General features: G+C 40.5%; 1 protein-coding gene across 2 annotated transcripts in view; it reads left to right on the forward strand.

The window, feature by feature from the left end:
* Positions 1-23527, forward strand: part of UNC5C (unc-5 netrin receptor C) — a 249630-nt gene that overhangs the window by 163125 nt on the left and 62978 nt on the right. For both annotated transcript variants that reach the window (XM_021550331.3, XM_021550332.3), the window contains exon 3: positions 11630-11773. In XM_021550331.3, the coding sequence (XP_021406006.1) occupies positions 11630-11773 (144 nt within the window). The remainder of the gene's footprint in view (positions 1-11629; positions 11774-23527) is intronic.

Consider the following 23527-nt stretch of genomic DNA (forward strand, 5'->3'; position numbering starts at 1 on the left):
GCAGACAGTGTTTTTAAGCAGACAAAGTTTGCACTTTTATCTTGAGCAATTAGTATATTTGGATTGAAAATATAGCTATTTTGGAAGCTTCAGAAGAAATACACAGAGAGGCAGAGAGCTACCACTTTTTAGGATATGCATTTGAAATAGTGGGGGTTTTTGTTACAGTGAGTGAAGACATTCCTAAGGTCAGGACATACTTGAAGAAGAGAAATAAACTTTTCTAAACAGAATAAGACCACTGGACCAGTGCTTCTGGCAGCAAATCTCATAGGCAATACCAAGACTCCCCCTAAGCCAGGGAGATTCTCTTTTTGTCTAGAGGCCTGCAAAAGGCGTGAGGAATTCTGAGTTAAACTCAACTGAGTATAGGATCCACTTACAGTATGTGTATTAACATACCAATAATTTATTATTTAATCAAATTCTTATGGGGGGGGGGGGGGGGTGTTTGTCCTTCTAAGCCTTTGTGGAAGGCTGCTCCAGCTTTTAGACCAAGACATAGTTTTTTTTGTGTTCATAGCCATTGAGACCTGCCTGTCCCTCTGCTACTGCTGTCCTTTCCAGTAGCTTCTTCCCTGTGGGAGTGTGTGTCTAGCACCCTTTGCAGGCATCAGCAGTGGACATCACCAACCCTCTGCCCTCTGTTGCTAAGCTGACTGGGGCAGGTTCTCCCAGCCTTGCTCTGTCCTTCAGGGTACTCAGGCATGCTAACAGAGCTCCCAGGGGGAGCTACTCTTCCTGCAAGTTAATCCCTCTCAGGCTCCTCTTCTGAGTAATGAAGGACCCACGGGAAGGGTCATTTGCCAATTCCAGATTTTCTGTATATTCACCATGTATCTGCAAATCACTCAGTGTCTCTGTGATTTACCTCTGCAAATTGCATTGGGACCAAAAGATAAAAACTTTATGATATTTATTTCTTATTGCAGCATTAACTTCCTATCTGCAGCTGTTTGCCTAATTGTCCTGGAGGTTTCCTGTGGGCTTCTAGAAAAACAAATCTGAGACAGGAAATAAAGTTATTTAAAATAATTAGAAGGGGAATATGGATGCCTAGTGCATTAATCTGAAGCATTTGAGGACATCCCCGTGAATATTTCAGGCCTACATCTTCTCTCCTCACAGTTTTTTCCTTCATGAAACCCTTTGTTACACGCTCGTAATTGCATTAATTCCCCAAGAGACATCTGACATCAGTCCACCCATGACAGCTTCAGACTAGCCACAGCTTTGCACAGCAGCGCTTCCTTATTTCCATCCATGTCCCACAGCTCCTTTTGAGCCTTTTGTGTGGGATCTGGAGCCCCTGTGGCGAGGGTGGTCTGATGCCTGAAAGGCTCATAAATGTGTTCTTGACTTGGAAGCAAGTCCTAAAGCCCAGTCTCCATCCTGCACCCACGGGCCTAAATGGAAAACAGCTGTTTCTTGGATACAGTAGTGGCAGAAAAGAAAAGCATAGTGGAAAGGAAGAGCAGAGGCAAGGTCTTGTGTGCTGTCAAACAAAAGTGCTGCAGTCAGTAGCACCTTGGCAGGAACACTTGCATCCTGTAATTTTTCAGTTAATTAAATATGAGGATAGGTAGGACTAATAGAGCTGTAGTTCCTTCACAAAAATACCTGGAAATACTCAGGGAAATGGAAGGTCAAAATTATGCCTTACTTTTTCTTCTATGCAAACAAGTTATAGTCTGATGCAGCCAGATGATCTGGCTGTAGTCTGAAACTCTTTAGAGACATTGGGGTCTTAATGACTGTGCTAAACATTTAAGTGATTTCCAGACTCCCTAGATGTCTAAGTGTGTGTCTCAGTTACCTGAGTGGTATCTTCCATGTTTTCCTCTATTATCTCATTAGGCAGAGAAATCATCAGGGAAAAATTCCTATTCCTTAAAAATACACTGGAGAAATCTTTTCCTTTTTAATTTTTCTTTTTTAGAAAGAAAAAAAAAGCATTTGTATGGGAGCAAAACTTTACACATAGATCAGGTTTAGCGGGGCTTTTTTTGCTCTGCAGGTAGGGTGCCAAATCATCGCTAATAGTATGAAGGGAAAGAGAGATGCCTGTCACACACAGCTCTGACCCATACAGGATCTAATTTTGTGGTGCCTTTACAGGTTCACTGCCTGTATTCATTTTGTCATTCCCATGCATTCCCAATTTGTATACATAAATGAGCAGCATGATGTGGTAAGTACCAACAGAGCTGCCATTCACCTGCAAGGTTACATACAGTTCTTTTCCTCAGGTTTTGATGGAATGCCTTTCACAATTTTTTATAACTTCTCATCCCTTCATACTTTGATTGTAAGAGTAGAAAGTGAGTCTTTTGTCAGACACATCTGTGTCTTCTATTCCCTGAATACAAATCTTTAGCCCGTTGCAGCCTCTTCTATTTATTGCTCCCAGGTTTTGATTCAGAGAGGATCTTGGTTGGTTGATTGCAGTTTTTGGGTTCCCAGCAACTTGTATAATTATGCTGATACTGCACCTGGGTTGGTTGCTATACCCTCCTCTGAAGAGGAGTAAGGACTTCCAGCCCTGAGGAACAGCAATACTAGAAGTAGGTCAGGTTTGCTTTGGGGGTTAGGTTGAGTACTTTTGGTTTTCAACTAAGGTGGAAACCAGTATTGGAATTCAGAGTGGTGGGGTACCTAGAAAAAAAAGAGTAAAAGGAGGCATTTAGAGCTACAGGGATATTTTGGTGGCATTTACTTACATAAATTTAAAAGGTCTTTTTTTGATGTCAAAGTCACATGAAGCTGCAGAGGAACTTGCTTGCATCCCTGGTGCCCCCCTGTAGCTGACGAGTATCATGAACTGTGCTGTACCCAGCTGTACACAGCAAAGGACTTCTGTGACCACCAGGCTGCCTTTTTGCCTGCCTTCCTGCCACGATTCCTTTGTTCACTGCAAACTAAGAAAAATCTCCTGGTGTTCAGGAGCTGTGTTTTGACTGCTGCTCTGGCACAACTCTGAAAACACGCTGGGTGGGGGAGCAGACAGTAAATTCCCAGAGCTTCAGCTCTGTCTGGAGAAAGTCACTTCACTTGACAGCACAGTGGACAAAGCTGCTTTGAAAGCAGCTGCTAGCCTTTTTCTTCTTTGCTTTTTAGTTTTCTTTTTTTTTTTTTTTCAAGGTATCCAGGTCAGCTGTGAAATACCATCCCCAGCATGCAGAACAATGGCAAAAAATGATGGGGGTCTTAAACTTCTTCCCCAGCCCGCTGTTACTGCACATTGCAGACTAAAAAAATAGGAAAACAACTGCTGAGGAGGCTCCCGAGTGACCCCTTGTGTCACATTGAGACTGTCCTTGTTCCCATAATAGCTGCACCAGCCACTGAACTGTGTCATCACATCAAGTGATGACAAGAAGTCTCTGCTTCTCTAAACCACACAGAGTGGATGTGGTACATACGTACACATGTATCTGCATGTGTAGATATATATTTTACATCTGTAACACATATAAGTTCGTAAGTCAGTAAAATAAAGTACTTGATCTTTTTATATATAAATTTACACACAAGCCCATTTATTGTTCATTTCCCTGTCCCTGCCCTGCTATGCAAGGGAATGGAAACACACTCTTCAAAATTCAGATGTTCTTGTTTGGCTTCCCAGATGCTTGAAGCTCAATAGATTTTTTTGTTGGTGTTGTTGTTTTTTCATAATTTCCTCTGCTTCATGTTGTGAAGTGCTGAACCTTTTTTTTATTTTTTTTTTTTTTGCCTGCACATTGAGATTCATCTGTAGGCTCTAAACTGCCTCAAAAGTGCTTCAATTTTGCATGAGCACTAAGCTGGGGACTGGGAAGCATTACCCACTGCTGAAGGCCCAGATCATTAAAAAGAGCATGTAAATCCCCTGAACCAGAAATGAAAAGTGCATAGATCTTCTTTGTGAAGTCTCAACTGCTGCTTTAAGTAAAACATGAACCATTGGCATGTTTTTTTCCTGGCCTTTGAAAAAAACCTAAAGCAACATCTTTTCTCAGCTGTATGTTCCTCAATCAAAAGAAGGGAAGATTGGGCTATGACCCAAGAGCTGGAGCTGCAAAGAGCTCATACTCCTGCTTTTCTCTGTGGACAACCTGTCTTCTTTCCACCCTCTGTAAGTAACACCAGCCAGGCAAGGAATTGCTTGGGGATTGCAACTTGGGATTTCTTAGTGTCAGGTTAACTTTTGGGTCAAGATGCTTCAATTCACATTTGTTTCTGCTCTTAGACTTCAACCTCTGTGAGTTCAGAAATTATGATGCCCATTGTTAAATGTAAATATATATTTATAGGGAGGTTTTCTTTGGAGTCCTGCTACACTGGAGCTTTTTGCTTTTGTTCCAGGAAAAAAAAATGTGGCAACTGTAGTCACATATTGTTGTATGTGGAAGAGAGCAATGAATTTTGAAGCAATTGGTACATATTTGCAAAAACTGCTGTCAACCAGAAAATAGACTTCATTGAGAAACAAAGAGGAAGGTGTTTTTCTTTTATCTTTGAACGGTTTGTAGGCTGAGAACAAGCAATCCAATGCTGTTCCAAGGTATTAAACAGCAGTAGTGCAAGGGTGATGTAAAGCAATCAGCTGCTGAGATTGACCAGGGGAGGAGATAGTAGAGGGGCTATTTTACCTTCCCAAGGGGACAAACCCAAAGGCTGTACTGGCCACCCCCACCATGCTGGCAGGGACCAGGGCACCTGGTTTGTTTTCCACCAGCATCCAAGAGCTCTGTTTTGAAATCTCCCCTGCATCTTGCTCAACTTGGTCCTTCAGTTGTTAATGGGAAAAGAAAAAAACCACATGGTTTTCGCTGAAAGAAAACAAAACCCAAATAGAATACATGCTCTTTAATTCCAGTTCAAAGTAAAATCCCTCTGAAGAGAGTCCTTTGTAATTTTTGTGTAAGTCAGTCAGTTAAAAAATATTAAAGGAGCTGGGATTTTAACTTAACTCAATACTGTTAGGTGGTAATTAGATAATATAGGTAGGGGATGCAAGCCAGTTGCAAACCTGACATGGATTTTAGAACAATCTTGACTTTATTGTGCTGTTGCCTTCACCTGTGTTGAGTTCAGAATGTATCTGTTTCCTAAAGAGAAAATTATGAAGAGACCAAAAATAGCTGGAAGCCTTTAATTTAAATATTTAAGCTAATAGTTGTAGAAAATTGTTTGTGATCTTCACACAGTTATTTCATATTGCCAGCCAGACTCAATTTACGTAAAAGCAGTATATTGAGACAAAAGCAGGTGTAGGCAGTCAGAGTGTGAAGGATTACTGGGTGTAAAAGCTGTTTACTCTTTTAAACTATCTCTGGATATCTATCTGTCTATCTGTCTTTTGTTAAGATCACAGGTACTCTATATAGAAAATAAGCTATAGGCAAAGTGTGCCATTCTGCAATCATCTCAGTCCATTATAGTGCACAGAATACATTTTTCTCAGCAAGAACTTTAATATTTGAAGTCGTTATTCTTGTGCATAGCCTATTTATTCATTTTTAAACATCAAATTCTATAGCTTAAGTACTCTGATATATTCTAGTGGAATAACTCTCTGACTTTGAGGGATCTATCTCTGCAAGAGGGTAAATAAATTTAAATTCCTGCATAGAACTGATTTTATTTTTTTTTTTTACCTTTCTGAAAAATTTACTTTCACCAAGTAAAGCAAGCAGACATGGGTTGTTTATAGCACCTGTGATGAACAATTAAAATAATTGGATGGGTCATTCCAGACTATCCATAAGTAAAAAAATCATAATTCTTCACTTTGGTCACTTATATTTTGCCATTAAAGATAAAAGGACAAAAGACTGCATAAAAAGAAACCAATCTGTTTCCCTTTTAGTAAATCTGTTTACAGTCATGCCACTTTGACTTATGGTCTTGGCCATTTTCATGAGGCAAAAGCAATGCTACTGTTTTAAGTGGTGTTTTCGTGAGGCTTTGTTAAAACTCTAAAGACAGATGAGGAATATGAAAAACATAATTTGATTCTACAGCAGCACGGGTGTTTCATGGGTGTGCAGAGGAATGCCCCTGCCCATGAGCTGTTTAGCTGCTGGTTCCCCAAAGCATCTTCTACATCAATCAGAAACTGTCCCTGCCCTCTGTGTCCCCTCCAAGCAGTGGGAAGGGAGATTTGGGGTCTCACCCACTCGGGAGAACCTGAGCTTGTCTAAGCAGGCAGAGAGCCAACAGCACAAAATATCAGGTTTGTGAGGCTGGTCTGAGAACTGACTTTCCAAAATTGAATGTGTAAAGGGTTGCAAGTTACCTTTGTGAAAATGGGCTGTATTTCCATACTTATTGGCAGTGGTTGCGATATACCTGCCATCTATATGCAGGTATTAACTGCTATGTCTTTTTCCAGACCAGTAGGTCATAAAGTTCCATCTCCTTGAGAAATGTGTTCTTTGGCGTATGTGATTACTAATTAATGAAATGCCTTTTGGGCAAATGAAAACACAAAAGCACAGAAACTGTTTGAGCTACTTACAGAGAAAATAAACATAGTATCCATGCAGTTTCTTGGAGTTTTTGTAAGTGCAATTTAGTCTTGTGACTAAATAGTTCCTGTTTACTGTTCTGCCAGAGGGTTCAAACACATACCAATGTAGCACTTTCACCAAAATTGCTCTATCAAAGTCCTGAGGAGTATTTTCACAGGTTTTGGGTATTAATATCAAATGCTGAACAGTTATGACAGCCAAAATATATCAAAACAGTTTCTCGGCAGAATGGTGCCCAGTGAGGTGTAGATATGAACTCTGTGACCTAGACTGACTCCAGGCTGAATAATTACATTTGATTAAATTATAATAATTTTCTGTTTTCTGATATTTGTGGTGATCATTTATTGTCTTGTGCAGTCTTATATAGCCATAGAACCTTGAGACGTTTTTGTTTCCCTAGAAAGAAGTGTGTCTGGTCAGCAAATCTGTTTCTTTTAAATCATTGGGAAATTTGCCAATTACTACAGTGGATGCAATATGGGACCCATGAGTTATAACTGCAGTTACCAATAATCTGCCATAATATCTACAATTGCATTGCATTTGCATACATTAAAAAGATAACATTTGTGTCTCCGAAGACCAGATAATCTACATCACAGTTTGTGTAGCCAGTTAAGTTAAGCACTTGGGGACCATGTGTATGAAGTGTGTCTTTGCTTTATTGTGTTTCTAGGGTACAGTTATAATAAAAGACCATTCATATAAGGCATAATTCCCTCTTCACACTTCCTTTTGCTCCATGAGGGGTATTAACTTAGATTTTGATATACACTACACCATGAGTTAGTGCCTCTCCCTGTCCTTATTAGCAGTAGGCAGACTGAGAAAGATTCCTTCCACCCTTTGCCTTTCTCTGCCCACTAATCCCTCATAACCTGCAAATACAGAATAAGTAAAGTTCTGATTCCTTCCTACCCCTTTTCAAAGCCCAAGTTGTATTAGTCCCAGAAATACATTTATTCTATTGAAATGAGTAATTTAAAAAGCTATGCTAGTAAGTAGGCAAAAACTGTGACTTATAGGCAACTTCTTGATTCACCAGACTAGGACATAATTGCAGACCAATGCAGACAAATGTCACGAGCCTTCTTCATTGCTATCCTCCATCCTGAACTGGACATAAAACTACTAGGACAAAAGAATATCTTAGACTGGTTGTTGTTGCTTTAGGTTCAGCTGGTGACTGAGCCACACACAGCCACTCACTCCCATGGTGGGATAGGGCTGAGAATTCAGCAGGTAAAAGTGAGGGAACTCATGGGCTGAGATAAAGGCAGTTTAATAGGTAAACAAGAAACTGTGCAAGCAAAGCAAAACAAAGAATTTATTCAACACTTGGTAGGCAGGCAGGTGTTCCCCAGGAAAGCATGTCTCCATCACAGGTGACTTTGCAGGACAAATACCACCACTCTGAACATCTTCCTTATTGTTCTCACAGCTTTATATGCTGAGCATGTCATCATATGGTCAGGGATATCCCTTTGGTCAGACCTTTGTGGATTTATAGAAGGAACCTGACAAGCATTCTAGCTGCCCACATTGCTATTATTTCCCTTCAACTCTGTTTGCTATGGCATTACTTGAAATACAAAGATCCTGACTTCTTGTCGGTAGTTCCACCATCTAAGTGATTATTATGTAATTCTGAAAAAGGTCAGCTTACTCAAGTGTTCAAAAAAACCACCACATTTATGCTGTGTATCTTCATCTGCTTTATATCTTAGCTGTATAAAGAACTAGACTGAAAAATTCAATGTATTTCTAAAGAAGAAGGTAAGGTAGAGGATTTACTCTCTGTGAGAAGATGACATTTTACTTAGCACAATGACAAAGTGGAATTGGCCAGTACCTGATAGGTATATGATGCATAAATTACTGCTGATCTCTTAGTCTGTCTTGTCCTGTGTATATTTGGGCAAAATACAGGGACTCGTTTTATAAAGCAATTTCTAATTTTGCTCTTAGAGATTGTGCACTCACTTATAAACAAGCAATTTAATAAACAGTCACCTGATTACAAGGTGCAGCATGTCACATTGTCTGGAAATATTGAGAGATGGTTTTTCAGCTTTTTTCCTTCTTTTTTTTTTTTTTTTCTTTTCCATTTGTCTAGCTAATGTTCTTTGGTGTAGAAGCAGAAGCAGGTCCAACAGAGATAAGATGAAGATCTCTGTTTGAAGTCATCATGCAAGGGTTTTCCTGCACTTGGTGCCCACAGGAGATGGATAAGCAATACACTCCTGAATTAAAGCAGACAGAGTGTGCCAGCTCCTCTGTGAAATCTGATGTACAGCAGTGTGTCAGCTGGTGGCAAGGCAGTTGCTATCTGAGATATCTCAGCAAATTGCAGTGTTTGCAATATGGCCTAGAAAGGGATTTTCTGTTTGGGGTGATGTTGCAGTGTGCTAGCAGAAGGAATAAGATTGTGAGTTGGTACAACAAGGGAAACATGTCTCCTTGTGCTTGCCCCAGGGTCTGAGGGTGGGTGTGTTTCAGCTGGTGAGGATTTTCTCTGAAATCAACGTTGCTGTTTGGGCAATAAGGCACCAGTGTATTGTGCTGGGAAGCAGTGGTGGAATCAAATCTCCGAAGTCGGGCCACAGATCCTTATATCCCAGATGATCTTGTGGCACCACCAACTGGTTTGATACATTTTGAACTCTAGGAAACATAGTTTACCTTAGAGATCAAGACACGATGATGTTTTTGCTTGTAAGCAGAAAGACATAGCATTTATTTGCTATGGAAAGAAGGTGTGCATCTCTTTGGTCATGGCACAACTGTTGATACTGCTCAAAGACCAAATTACTTTGAGTAACCTGAAACCTGTCAGTACTTCACAGCAGTCCCAAAAGACATTATGAGGAGTAGATTGTTATTTTGAATTAGAAAGCATCTCAGGAGGTCCAATATAAAAAGTCCTGCTGGTGCATTTATAAGGAGCAGCTATTTGTAGTATAGTTTTGTATCTTCCATAGACAATCAGAAAACGGCATTTGTGTCCTGAATGTTAAGGCTATTTCATAATCATTATTAACCAGTATGGTCATTATGAGCATGCTTGTTTTGGCCCTTGGGTAACAAAGTTCACTTCTCCATCAAGCTCTGCCATAATCAGCCTTATTATAAAAACAAAATGTTGTAACCTTCAAAAGCTCCTTGGGCTAGTGCAGTAAAAACTGTGGGAATGAGCCGAAGTAATCTTTAGACTAGCAGAAGTCACACTGGGAAAATACAACAATTTTTATGGATGTAAGGTTCATTCTTCTCCCCACCTTCTTCATGCTCTTCTCACCAGGACAAAAGCTATCCTTCAGACCCCTCATGGAGCTAAATTATCTAATCAAAGCAAAATAAGTTTATAGCACAGTATTCACTGCATATCAAGTGCCTATGCACTGCTTTGATTTCCATTCTTTGGAGTGCTGTTACCATATTTTGAGTATTTCATTTCAAAGAGAAGAACTATTAAGTGTTTCCCCCAAAGGAGCTAATTATTCAATGGCTAAAGATGTCAAGGATAATGAAATACAAGGGAGCTGGGCTGTGATAGTCTCTAGCAGGAAAATACATCTCATTAGAAGGCATTCCCACCAGAGAAGTCTGTGGTGTTACATGCCTTAATTCCTTTCTGCTGCTAGGTTGTTGCCCAAGTTTTGGGATGCAGCTGCAGTGACAGTGCACAACTGTGTGCAAACAGTAATTAATCATTGGCTCCCTGAATGGAACCTCTGTGAGGCTGGAGGCAAATCAAAGGGCTGGCCTGGTTTCAAGCACTCGAGGAACACGCCACGCTGTACAAATGGGAACATTCACGTTATGAATATCCCCTTGTAAGCCCTGCGGCAGGAGGCTGAGGGTAGCTGCCTCCACAGTCTCAAGTCTGTGCTCAGCAGAAGGACCTGCCCTTTGGTGTTTGGTGATGGGGACAAACTGCATGCTCTGATCCAAGGATAATTCAGTTCAGTTTCCTGGCAATTCTGGAAAGAAAAATTAATCTCACTACACAAAAGACTTGTATGTGAATTTATATATCAAGACTGTTTGCAAGAGTGCATTTTTGAAATGGCAATGGTATTCTCTATTGGCGGACATGCATTAGAAATTTGTTGATACTTGGGCATCATCAGCAAAGAGCAAATATGCTGAAAAAAGGCGTAAACACTTTCTCCCGTCCCCACCCAGTAATTAAGAGCCTTTTGACCAGGGACTGCATTTTGAAGGAGAGGATTGTGTCAGTGTGAAACATTGTACACATTTTGCCAACGATGCTCACAGTGGTGTCTGAGACACTGCAAAATTTCCTTGCACTTAGAAGAAGCAAAAAGGCTTCCCCAGAGAGAGCACTGTGTGGGAAATGTGGGCAAATCTTGGTCTGCTTGGAAGGATGGCAAGTGGGTCACTGTCCTCGTGGGTGCAACTGTGGGTTTGGGGGAGGGTTGTGCTGAGATGGGTTATGGAGGGCAGGGCCAGAGAGACTGTCAGGCACTGAATTGTGTTTCACTGCGTTATAAAATTCCTTAAAAAATATTCCAATATCTGCAGCATATATGACAGTAATATTGCAGCTTACAATAACCATACTTCAGCACATGTGCTCGTCATTATGAAGTATCAGGATATTTTTGGCCATCCTAAAATCCATTTTCCTTGCACCTCATTGTCACAGTGCTGTGTCTGTCTAGCAAAAAGAGATTAAGTACAGAAGGGCTAAGGAAGTAATATAAATTGAATGATTATGTGGTTTTATGATATATCAAAATAAAACTGGTTCGGATTGTCCCTTGATGTACATTGTCCTAGAGATGTGGCACTATTTATATTAGCTGAGATGCTGTTCCTCCAATTTGTCTAAAATACATTCTGTATGTGATGAAAGTCAAAATCTCAGTAATTAGTTTTTCACTCACCCACATCTCTCATTATGCAGACAAAGTGGGAGTTTCTTTCCCTTCACATCCTTATGACAGTCTGTGTTGCTGAGTAGATATTTGTAGAGAGCTGTAAGGTCTCCCAGCAACTTTGCAAGCAGATTTCTTCAACCTCACTTGTTTTCTTTCCATCAGGAAGCCCAACACTGACCAGTGTTCCTTGCACCCTGACAGGTCTGATTGTCCGGGAGGTCAGCATCGAGATTTCCCGGCAGCAAGTGGAGGAGCTCTTTGGGCCAGAGGATTACTGGTGCCAGTGCGTTGCCTGGAGCTCTGCAGGCACCACCAAGAGCCGCAAAGCCTACGTCCGCATTGCATGTGAGTGCTGGGGGTGCACTGGGGGGATGGTGGTTAGGCGAGGAGAACTGCAGTCTCTGCCATTTCAGAGAGAGGTTTAGTTTCCAGCCACTCTGTATTTTGTGCAGTTATTGATGCATACTGAAACTGAGGCATTCAGAAGTATTCACAAAAGTTTCAGGTTATCTTCCTCTTAAGAGCTAAACCTCGTTCTCCTATGTGTGGCATCAAATCGAGTATTTATTGAGTACAGCAGTTTTATGTCCCCATAAAAGTGCCTGAAACCAATGAGTAGGAACCTTAACAAAGCAGACTATGGAAAGAGATGAGAGCTGTTCTTTTCACAGAACTGCAGAATGGTTGAGTCTGGGAGGCACTTTGGAGGTCACCTGATCCAACGATTGGCTCAAGCCAGGGACACATAGAGCCAATGATCCATGACCATCTCCAAACACCTTTTGAATACCTCCCACAGAGGAGACCCCACCACCTCTCTAGACAACCTATGCCACTGCTCTGTCACCTTACAATGAGAAAGTGTTGTCTGATGTTCAGGGTGAACCTTCTATGTTTCATTTTCTTTCCATTGCCTCTGGTCCCATCACTGGGCTCCACTGAAAAGAGCCTGGCTATGTCTTTGTTGCACTCTCCCATCTGGTGGATGGGATCCTTCTGAGCCTTCTCCTCTTTGGGATGAGCAGACTCTCTTGGCTTTTCCTTGTAGGAGAGATGCTGCTGTCATCTTTGTGACCCTTTGCTGGACTACCTCCAGTATGCTCATGTGTCTCTAGTACTGGGGAGCCCAGAAATGGTACTAACACTCCAGATGTGACCTCACAAGGGCTGAATTAAGGGATAGGATCAGCTCCCTCACCTGTTGTCAATCCTTTTTCTCTAACACAGCCCAGGACATCATTAGCCGTATTTCCTAAGATTTGATACATTTCTCACTTAATGTCAGCCTGCTACCCACCAGAACACCCAGGCTCTTTTCTGTAAAGGTGAAAATATGTATCACTGCAGTCAGATAATAGAGTTGCTGTTCCTTAGCAAAGAAAAAAAGGGTGTGTTTAGCATATCATGAGATCAGACTGGTAATATGAGTTTGAAAGTGGTCATCTGAACGCTAGTACTTCATCATTGTTATTCATGGCTATTCGCCTCAGTATTTATTTGGAACAGTTCCCAGCTTAGACCCCAAGAACACAGGGCAACCAGTTCCCTGAAAACAGATCTTCATTTGACTGTACAAATATTTAATGTTCATTAATTTTCAAAGAGGTGCTTTTCTTTGTAATAGAGTAGTAACACTGGGGACTCCCATTTCTCTTTCATATGATGAAATACTGTTCTGTATAATAGGAACAAAATATATCATCTAGAATTGCCTTTCTTCCACTGCTTTCACTCGGCAAAAACATATTTTTGTGAGAAAAGGTCATTGGAAGCTGGATTTGCAGCATATTTATATTCCCTGCACTGTGCCTAACAATTTATAATAGGATAAGAGAATTCTTCCAGCCAAATAAACCTTTTCACTGAGACATTAGAGGAAGGACTCTCTGTCATTATAACACTCCATTAAGGGCTTGATTCTCCTTCTGTTCTTGAGAAACTAGTACTTGGTTAAATCCTCAAAGAGGAGGTACTTTCTGTATAAACATCCAGATAGAAATCTCAGAAGTGCTATTTAAATGCCCATTTTGAATGCTTTTAGTCCAAGTAAAATGGGAAATCGTACTTTTAAGGATAGGCCTGCCCTCAGAGAATTTCCCCAGGGCTAAGGGGAATTAAAATTATTGTACAAGACAGTCTTCCTGCAAAAGCAGAAATGCCAGTACATGTGTGCATATTGCTTTCCCATGGCAGGAAGCTTTTCAAAACTTTCAGGATTTTCCTTTTTTGTAATGAAACAAAAGAGAGTGGTTTCAATTATTTTTTTCTTACAAGCAGTCAATACTTCAGAGAGGCTTAGCAATGTTTGAACAGGTTTTTTAGATTATGACTCTGCAGTTAACTCATTCAGTAGATTCTCATGTCCTGCCAGGTAGCCCTTGACAGATGACCATTAAATTAACACAGTTTGGAAGTATTTTATATATACTTAAGTGTATTTTACTTGATATTTAAGTAACTTTCATGTCCTGGCATACCTGTGTACCTAATTCCTATATAACACATAATCACTATGTGTCAATGCATTTTATATCAACTGACATTTCTTCCTAGGTGTCCACATTTATATTGAAGGTGCTCATAATACAGAGTTTGCTTATTTTTCTTAATGTATTTTGGAAAGAGGGGAACAATCAGTCCAGTGATTTTTCCAGAGTCTCAGTGCCTTTTTTTTTCCCCAGAAAAGTCTAATTAAATAAACACCAGATAATTTTAGACGCCTGTAATTCAAATGTGTCTTTGTATCTTACTGAAGTTTTTTTAACCTCTTGTCCCTGAATTTGGGGTTCTTGGACAGCTGTGACATAGGCAAGTCACTTAGAGGCTTAGGGATTAAGGGTTGAAGTATAGGTCCTTCAGTCTGAGGATTTTAAACCAGCAACAAAAGCACATTCTTTGGAAAATTTTCCATGCACATATTTCTATATATTTGTCAGGTAACTCCCACCTACTTTTTAGGAACTCAGGAAGATGATGTGGGGACTATGCCTTACTTCCTGATGTCATTTGGTCTGCAAGAACACTCTTTTAAACTCATCTGTATTCACAACTTTGACTTCTTAGGACTGAATCACTGAATCTGCACTGGCAATGTAATAGCTGTGTCATAACAAACTTCCAACACAGCTGGTTAAGTATTCTGATGGTTACACAGTGTGCCTTGAGGCTGGGATACAATGTAGGTTCTATGCAGTATTTATTAATCCAGGAAATCAAGGTTGTCCAAATCTCAAGAGGGACAGAAGAGTCCATCTCCACATCAGTCTGTAGCTATAGCTGCTTATTTGTCACCAGTGCAGTCTTCCCTTATAATTGGCACAAGATTGAGCACTGACACCTTTGGGTAAGGTGAGAGGCCAATGGAGCATGTAAACTGCTTAAGTGAAATTATTTATCTTTATACCCGAACCTGGTGATTTTATCCTGACAGGTATAATTGTAGCATAACTAGCCATATCTAGCACATCAGGAAAAGCTTCTCTCCTCTTTCTCTCTCTCCTCCTCCCTTCATCTCCCTCTCCTCTCTCTCTTCCTCTTTCTCCCTTTCCCTGTTCATTTACTTCTCCTTTTCTCCTTATCCACTTTCTGTTTTTTCTCCCTTATGCCCTTATGTCTGATTCTGGAATTACTGTGTCCTCTCAAGGACTGGAGCTGCACTCCATATTAAAACAAACAAAAAAAAATAGCACCCAGCATCACTGTTCACTGAGCGTGTAATAGAATTAACTGAAAAGTAATTTGAAAGTGTGAAAAATGTGCATCCTGGAAAAACAGCTTGTGTTTGTTTAATACAGGGTCAGGCATGTGTCAGAAAGTACATAACAACCTGGTCAATGAAAGTTCTCTGTGGAAATCAATTGCAACATTGCTTTGACCAAGAGCTTCAGTTATTCAGGAAAGGAATTATCTATAAATATGGACTAAAGATGCTGCTGGTTTTCAAAGGTTGGCCATGCTGGCAATACAGACAGGAAAAGAGCCTGAGTTTAAAGACAACATTCCAGCTTCCTTAAGTGTTCAGGGCATTTACAGCGAATCACTGTCAGACTCCTGGATCATGTGTATGCTGGGAAATGACTCCCTTCTGTGCAGGCTCTTTCTGCAAAGGCAAGTCTTTCCTGTTTCATGGAATTCATTGTCCTGGGGCACTGTTCTCCCCATGAGAGCATAGCTGAGCATTTCATCCTCTTAAACCAGCAGAATTGTTTGGATTAATTTTCACTTTGCCATTTTAGATATATCAGAAACCAACAAAGCAGTGTCACCTAATGTATGTATCTTGGTGAAGCTGGAAAGATACATTAAATTTTCTGAGATATTTGCCTAGGAAAGTGCTAAAACACATTTCCTATTTATTCGCACATTTCTGATTTATACTAGGCAAATCAATCTTATGAGGAGTCTTAGAAGTAACTAATATGTTTTGATATAGTTTTCCTGCTCAATTCAAAAAATTTTCCTGTTGTAGAGGGAGGGGAAAAGGAAAGATTTTGGGCAGTTTTGCCTTTGGCTGTGAAAAATACAACCGAATTTAAATTTTAATGTAAATTTTCTGTAACAGAGCTGATAAAACCTAACAGGGCAAAATTCCTGTTAAAACAATGAATGAGATCTGAGCCTGTGTAATCAAAAGTAGAGTTAAACCCACTGGAACATACATCTGATAAAGACTAAACAATAGCTGTAGGATTTGACCTAATTTTTAGATCAGATAATAAAGGGGTGGCTAATACAAATTGCTTTGAGCCCCTGTGCATAGAGCAAACTCACTTTTCATTTGCACCACTTTGGCATTCACTGACTTCATGATGTTAACCCATGCTCTCCTTGAGAAAATATAGTAGAAATTCAAGCCCTAAATCTGCTCTCAGGTTTTAGATTTGTTGAACATCTGTGAGAAAATAGAAGCTTTTTCTGTAATTTCTATTACCTGATTATTTTTTTTTTTTGGTGTAATGGATGTGAATAGTTTATTCTTTTCCTTTATTCACTATCTTAAAATCAGAAATAAAAAAAAAAGGAGGAACATTTTTTAAAAGCCCTGATGTAGTAAGGAACTGTGCTTGTTAATATTTTTTTTATCATTTTGTGCTTGTTTCCCATGTACTTATCTGAAAGCCTTTATTCTCCCAGACATTTTTTTCAAAGGCAGTTAATATATGCATGTCAGATACTGTATGCTGATAAGATAAATGCGGTACAGAAAATTAGATTGGTTCATCTCCACTTATAAGTGGGTTGTAGTTATGCAAAGAAGCAGATATGAAAAACAACCACATATTCTTTACTGATACTTGTTTATCTCACCTTGTAGTGCTGGGGCCCGTGCTCCATGGCTGCAGTGTCCCTCTTCTCATACCTGATCCAAGCAGAGCTGTGAGGACACCTTCTGCAGCTACTAAAGCATTAGAGCCCTCTGCAATAGGAACAAATTGGGTGAATGTTGAGATAAGCAGAAGGGAGCTAGGAAGGTCAACAACTGAAAATCTTAATGGGAAGGTACATCCAAGATATCCAGTTTTAAAAAATACCATAAAAATGTGGTTTGTGTATTTTGGCAAGTGTGTATGAGAGTTAGCAGAGATAGGACCTTAATTCCTTCGGTCCTTGTGTGCCATTTAAGTTGCTACTAATCAATATCTGCTGCTTGGAGTTAATAAAGGGATGACTGAGGTGTGTGGTCTTGAGCTGAGCTTACTGAAGAGCAGCAGATTACAGAAAGGGCAGCAGAGAGGTTAACTGCATTTAGTATATTCAGTCCTACCTACATCTCTGCTTGTGCTCCTGAAAAGCATGCTCCTGAACCACTTCCCAAGTTAACAGGTGTGACCACTCCCGAATTTAAGAATGCAGTTGCAACAGCAATAAATAGAAATTATGTTGCACTGTATAGAAGAGACTAGACCTCTATAAATTAGGGTGGACCTGATGTTTGCATTGCTAAAAAAACCAAAAGGAAACTCCTTCACTGAATTAACATCACTTTAATCTCTCTGTAGGAGCTTTGAGAATATTCTACCTACACTGCCATGCCTAATAAATTATTATCTTTCAGTACAGTCTGATTAGGGCCTTAGTGCTGATAGATCCAGCCAGGAAGTTAATAAATTTTTCTTGTATTTTAGTAGTGATCAGACAACTGTGTGAGGTAGATTAGTCTATCAGAAGAGCAACAACAAAACACAACTTACATAAAGAGTTTCCAATTTTAGTGTTTCAGTGTCTTGTAAATGCAATTCTACATGTGGATTGTAATGTACACTCGATGTTTCTAATGGGTGTCTTTAGTACTTTTAGAGCATCTGTCATGTAAAATGTCACCTGTTGAGGTTAGGTCATTTGGACATGATATTTAGATTTATTTGAAAAACAAGAATTTAGGAGTTCATCTTCAATCACCTAATAAAATAATGCATAGAATTAAGTTTATAAGCTGGTTGTCAGATTAAGTTTACAACAAAATATTGAGCTATCAAGTAAAAACAGAAGAGGAGGAGAGCAGTGTGATCAATGTACACCTGGGAATCATCTGCTCAGTGAATTCTTGACAAAAAATTTGTTTACTTGTATTTTTTTACAGTTGTTTCAATACAAAATGTGTTGAGTGGGTCATTCTTCATTATAAGCACAGCCCACAAGGAAGTTGTGTTGCAAAAGACTGTTTAGTCTTACGAGCACCTGGCTGAATTAGCTTGAATTTATTTCCCCTCCTCTCTACCAAGAGAGGAGGAGAAGGAAATGGTTTTCTTGCAGATTTGTGAGCAGTGAGTCTCTATAGTCATCAGGGTACAGTGTTATCCCCAGCTGGCTGAAGATGCCATTGATAGTATGAGGGCTGGCCAGTCTGCCCCTCCCATTTATTCAGGCTGAAAATACAAAGGAAATAAAAGAGGAGAGAAGGTCCTGGGCTCATGCAGAGTATCTTGCAGATGGTAGCCTGGCAAGCAAAGGGTGTACACCTCATTCTGTATCTCAGGTCAGAGACAGAGCAGCCTGCATCCCCAAAACAAGGTGTGCACTTCCAAGGAGCTGCTGCAGTCCCCCGCAGCTGTTTGGCCACAGAAGCTCATGCTGCTTTCTGGCTATGTGGGCCACCAGAGGACTGCAGACAAGCTCAGCCCAAGCCATGAACTGCAAGGCATCTCTGGAAAGGTGGAAGTTCCACCATCTGTGATGTTTGTCTCCAGACTGAGAAGGTGACTGTGTCAGCCTCGTGGTACTGCAACATTTGTCTTTAGGACTGGCCAGAAGTGAAAGAGCCCCTCCAGAAAAGGAAAGAGTAACACAGACTTATGTATTGAGGATTAAGACAGTTTTGAGGTGTTGACTTACTTCCTCAGTCTTCAGCTCCAGCTGCTGGAGTGTGGGCCAGCTGAGAGCACAGCCCTGTCCAGCTGCAGTCGCATTCCATGAGCAGCAGTGCTCTGGAGGAGGGCAGGAGGCTTTGATCAATGCCCAGCGTGCAGCTGATACAGCAGGGGACTCTGCAGGGCAAGGCACCACACTTAGAAAAGCCATTGATAGAGGTTGCAGAGGGATCCCCTGGGTTACAGACTGATGACATTCCTGTGATTGTCTCACTGGAAATCTGTTTTGATCTAATTAATAACAGAGCTGGAACCACACAAGAGCAAAATGGAAAAAGAAGAGGTTTTTGTACCTAACGTTTCCGTTTCCTACCCACCAGCGTGATTGATCCCCTTGCAAAGGTCACAGACTCAGCTGTGAACATTAAAGCAGGGCCGAACTATGCCTGACAGGGCAGGGTTTCTTACATTTAAATTTGCAGTTCAGTATTTGTTAGCTTTTTTTGAAGCAAAAAGGTGTCCCTCAACTCTATCCACATTGTGGAAAGTAATGGAAAAGGAAGAGATCAATTTTACAATATTAGTCATATTTCTGGAGGTAAGAATCAGTCATCCAAGTTTGGGAATAAATGCACTGATATGTGTTTTCACAAGCATGTGGATTCTCTTTCATTTTATAGAACATCAGTGGCATTTTACAAATATTTTCCCACAATTATTTTTCAGGTTGGGTGTTCTTATTACCAGGTAAAATTGGGCCATGTAAAATTAAAATAGAATTGAACTTTGCCTCTTGAAAACACTCTCAGGGGAAGAAGGTATACTTGAAATCTTGGTTATATATCACATATTGGTCCTTTAATAACAGTTAAAATTTTACCAAGCCATATTCACTTTTTCTCTAGTGTTTTTATTTTATTTTTTTTGATTTTGATGTGTTTGGTTTTATATGGATGTCTGTATATGCTTACCTATATAAAGCAAGCTATCTTCTGTATGGGAATGCATACTTTTTTTTGGAGGTCTTTTCACATTCTTAAACCCTTGTTTCTCTGAAAGCACAAACTGAACATATTTCTCTCAATGACCATATTTAATACGGCAGTTGTATAGAAAAAAAAGGTTTTTTTCTTTTTGTGCTCTTAAATCTTGCTCATATTTAGATTGTTTGTTACAGGAGGAAAGTTGATGTTGGAGTTACTAGAAGGGGAAGAGAGTCTAAAAGGTCTACCAAGGGCAGAAATCCATCTTTCCCTGACAGTAATGCTGCCTTGTTCTGTTTGTCTGGTTTGCATCTAATTCCTGGCTGACAAGTGTCCGTTTTTCATGCTCATTCATTAGTCACCCTTGCATTAGCACCACATTGAAGTGCCTGGTCTGCCTCTTATCACATTTCTCAGCAATGATAAAAGATATCCTTATAGTTTTACCCACCCACACATCACAGCAAAAACCCAGAACAACAAAGAGATAAAATATATTTGATTAAAAAAAATAATAGGTCTGTTCTTCGCTCTTTCTTAGAAGTTGACAGGTAGAAAAGGAAGGGGGAAATGACGTCCTGTATAATCCATTACCTTTCTCAGGCAAAAATGAAACTTCTGAGTGTTTTGTAAGATAAAAATGTGTTAAACATATAATGAAGTAATTTAGCAGTGCATCAAAAATTAGACCTAAAGCCCATTTGTCCAAAAAGCATAGCAATTCAGAAGTAAAGTTAGCAACAGGGTGTACATTGAGAGTGTGAATTCCCATTACTTTATTTCAGTTTTTGCTTGTGAAAATTCTCTTATTTCTATGCAGCTCTTAGGCAGTCATATGTCCTTACCAGAGAGGGTTGTGCAGAGTATTTCAAGAGTCTTGGAGGGAAGTTTCAGCATAAGTATGCTGTAAACGTGCTGCCATATATGCCACAAGAGCCCCCTCTGAATTTACTAGGACTGTGCTTTAGAAAGGAAAATAGTCTGGCTCAAGGTGGCAGACCGGAATTTTAATTGCTGCCTTTGGTTTCTTTTATGAAGACAGCCTTGAAAGGAAGGTAGAGGTGGGGTAAAGCACCTGGTGGGGGTTGAGGTTGTTATCTGAGCTGGCAGTGACATCCCTCTAGTGAGAGAGCTGGTGAAAAACACAATGGGCCCTTCAGTGCCACTGTCTGTCCCAGCTCATTCCACTATGGGCAATATTACCTGGAGAGAGGAGGAAGGGTATTGCTAAGACCAGCAGTATAGGGTTATTCTACATTACCAAACTAATAATGGAAAGAAAGTACAGCTGCCTTTCTCTCTTGTCCCCCCTATGGAAGGTAAGGGTAGGGAAGGTGCTCTCTCAGCATCTCAGTAACAGGGCTGCTGCCCACTGGTACTTTAATAATGCACACTGCCTCTTCACAGACAGAGAGGTCCTGATTCAGAATGGATCAAATGTTTTATTGATTTGCTTTTCCAAGTATATTTTTTGAAGATTGTTAAAGCTTCTTTGGGATGTATTTTATTAGTCTCTTACCATTCTCTGGGAAAATGAATCCCTTCTGTCCTCACTCACAAGTAATTGTAACTTACATGACACTTTGAGAAATTGAAAAGTGTTATTGAAAATACTCTGCTTGGGAAAGGTCCAAAGTCCCTCATTACATTAGCAAGCTCACCCACTCCTAGCTGACAGTGACTATAATTGTTAAATGGCAAAGGAAGCTGAAGATTGGAAAATTAGAAGGGCGTCATTGTTATCCACAGAAATCAGAGCAAGAGCCATAGAAAAAAAGCAGACATTTCAAAACCCAGTGCTGTCCAAGCAGGGTTTCATGACAGTTACAGATGAGGAAGATGTTTGTCCAGGCCCTTTGCTTCATCATAAGTTAAAAACCCATCTTGTGTATGTCACAACCAGCCAACCTTATGCTTGGTTAGATCAACTAACCATAAGTGTCTTGCACTGTTGCCATCTGGAGCCATTTGTAGGTGACGTAGCTGCTGTGGGAGGTGGTGGGATAAAGCTGTGAACACGTGGGAGGGAGCCAACAGGATATAAGAGCTCCCAGTCTTGTAAATACGCAATTATGTACCTTCACCCCTGCCAAATTAGTATAATTTACTCAATAGTATCTAATGGCTCCTTTGAGAACATTACTGCCTATTATGTCAAAGGGCCTACTTAGTGTATTTTTAGTTTGTGGATCACTGAAATGCTTGAACCTAACAGTGCCATTAGAGCATTCTCCCACAACAAGGCCCTGTGGGTGAGGCAGCCAGGAGAGCAGGGGTCCCAGAGTTCATCTCACCTGCAGCAGCACTGCAACTGCTCCCAGGGAAAAGTGACTGTTCATACCCAGCAATTCCAGCTGTTGGTGACAAAGATATTAAAGAGAGACTTTTTTACTGTTATTACATGTTTCTAAATTAATGCTATTTACTTTTGCATGCAACTAAAACTTGGGGATTTTTCTACAGGCAAGTGCTTTATGGGAGAGGGGATTATTACGCACGTTAGGCAATGTAGAACTAGAGCTCTGTTAAATATTTCAGGAAGGTAGGTAGGACAGTAAGTCAACATGTCAAGAAAAATATTCAGATTATTATCTAATCTCCCTCTATTATCTTCAGCCTGAGCATCTGAAAGCTATTATTAATATGCTATTTAATACTGTGCTTATATGCTTCTATTGCTATTACAGTAACGCTCTCATTTTCCCTCAACCTTAATATTAGGACACAATAATTGCATTGTGCACATGTGTGTACCTGCTAAATTCACTAAGGTATAGAGGTAAACCTTTTCGTCTGAAGATATCTATGGAAGTAGCAATAATATGATCTTATGGGTACTGCTAGCAATATAGCCCCAGCTGTTTGCTATTTTGAAGCAAACTGCATTATCCTGACATTATGTGTGCCCAGTATACCTATCAAGCCCACAGGATGGGTGAGGAGCCTGGGCCCAAAGAAGAGTGTAACTTCCCAAGAAACCTACCAGCTCCTGAAAGGGCTGCTCATTTCCATGTTTAATGTGCAGAACTGCAGCAAGACAAAAACTCAGTATTTTGTCCTTGGAATGACTCCCATCCATGGGCACCTGGAGGGTTTAAGATTTTCTCAAATGGAGCCATAGAACACAAACGTCCACTGGGTGGCCTGTCAGGGTAGGATGAAGCTGCTGGTGCTGGCAGTGCATTGGGAACTCTGTAGGGACATCAGAGACTTGCTGTGCTTGCTGTCCCATGAATGAGCCTCACTGGCTTAGAATAACTCCAGTGTGACAGGGATGCTGACAGGCACAGCCTGGCAAAACTTGGCATGTCATTCTAAGAAACGTTCATGTCCAGATATTTCCTCCTCCTCTTTGCCCTAAGTTATGAAGTGTTGTAGGGTAAAACCCCCTTCAGCAACAGCTGGGGTTGGGATGGTGGGGTTTGTAGCAAGGCAGCTGTGACATTGGGGTTTGTAGCGAGGCAGCTGTGACATTGGGGCTTGTAGTGAGGCAGCTGTGACATTGGCATGTGCTTCCTTTTGACAGAAGGTAATCCCAACCAAGCAGAGCTGGAGATAGCAATTTCTTACATTGCTACAGTAGGATGTACCAAAGCTTATCTTTTGATGCCCTAAACTTTGGCCATAAATCTTGTCCCATCAGAGGGGCTCTCAGGATCCCTGCCCTGTGTGCCAGAGGGAGCAAGAATGCTGCTTGTGGAATAGCAGTGGAGTGTGGGGCTGTTTCTCTCATGCCTGTGGTGCAGAGGACGGACTCAGTTTCACTGGGAAAATGCTTGGATGTCAGAAGTTTGCCACTATATCAAGTT

Source organism: Lonchura striata, chromosome 4, assembly GCF_050655825.1.
Source record: "Lonchura striata isolate lonStrDom1 chromosome 4, ASM5065582v1, whole genome shotgun sequence".
NCBI classification, from domain to species: Eukaryota; Metazoa; Chordata; class Aves; order Passeriformes; family Estrildidae; genus Lonchura; species Lonchura striata.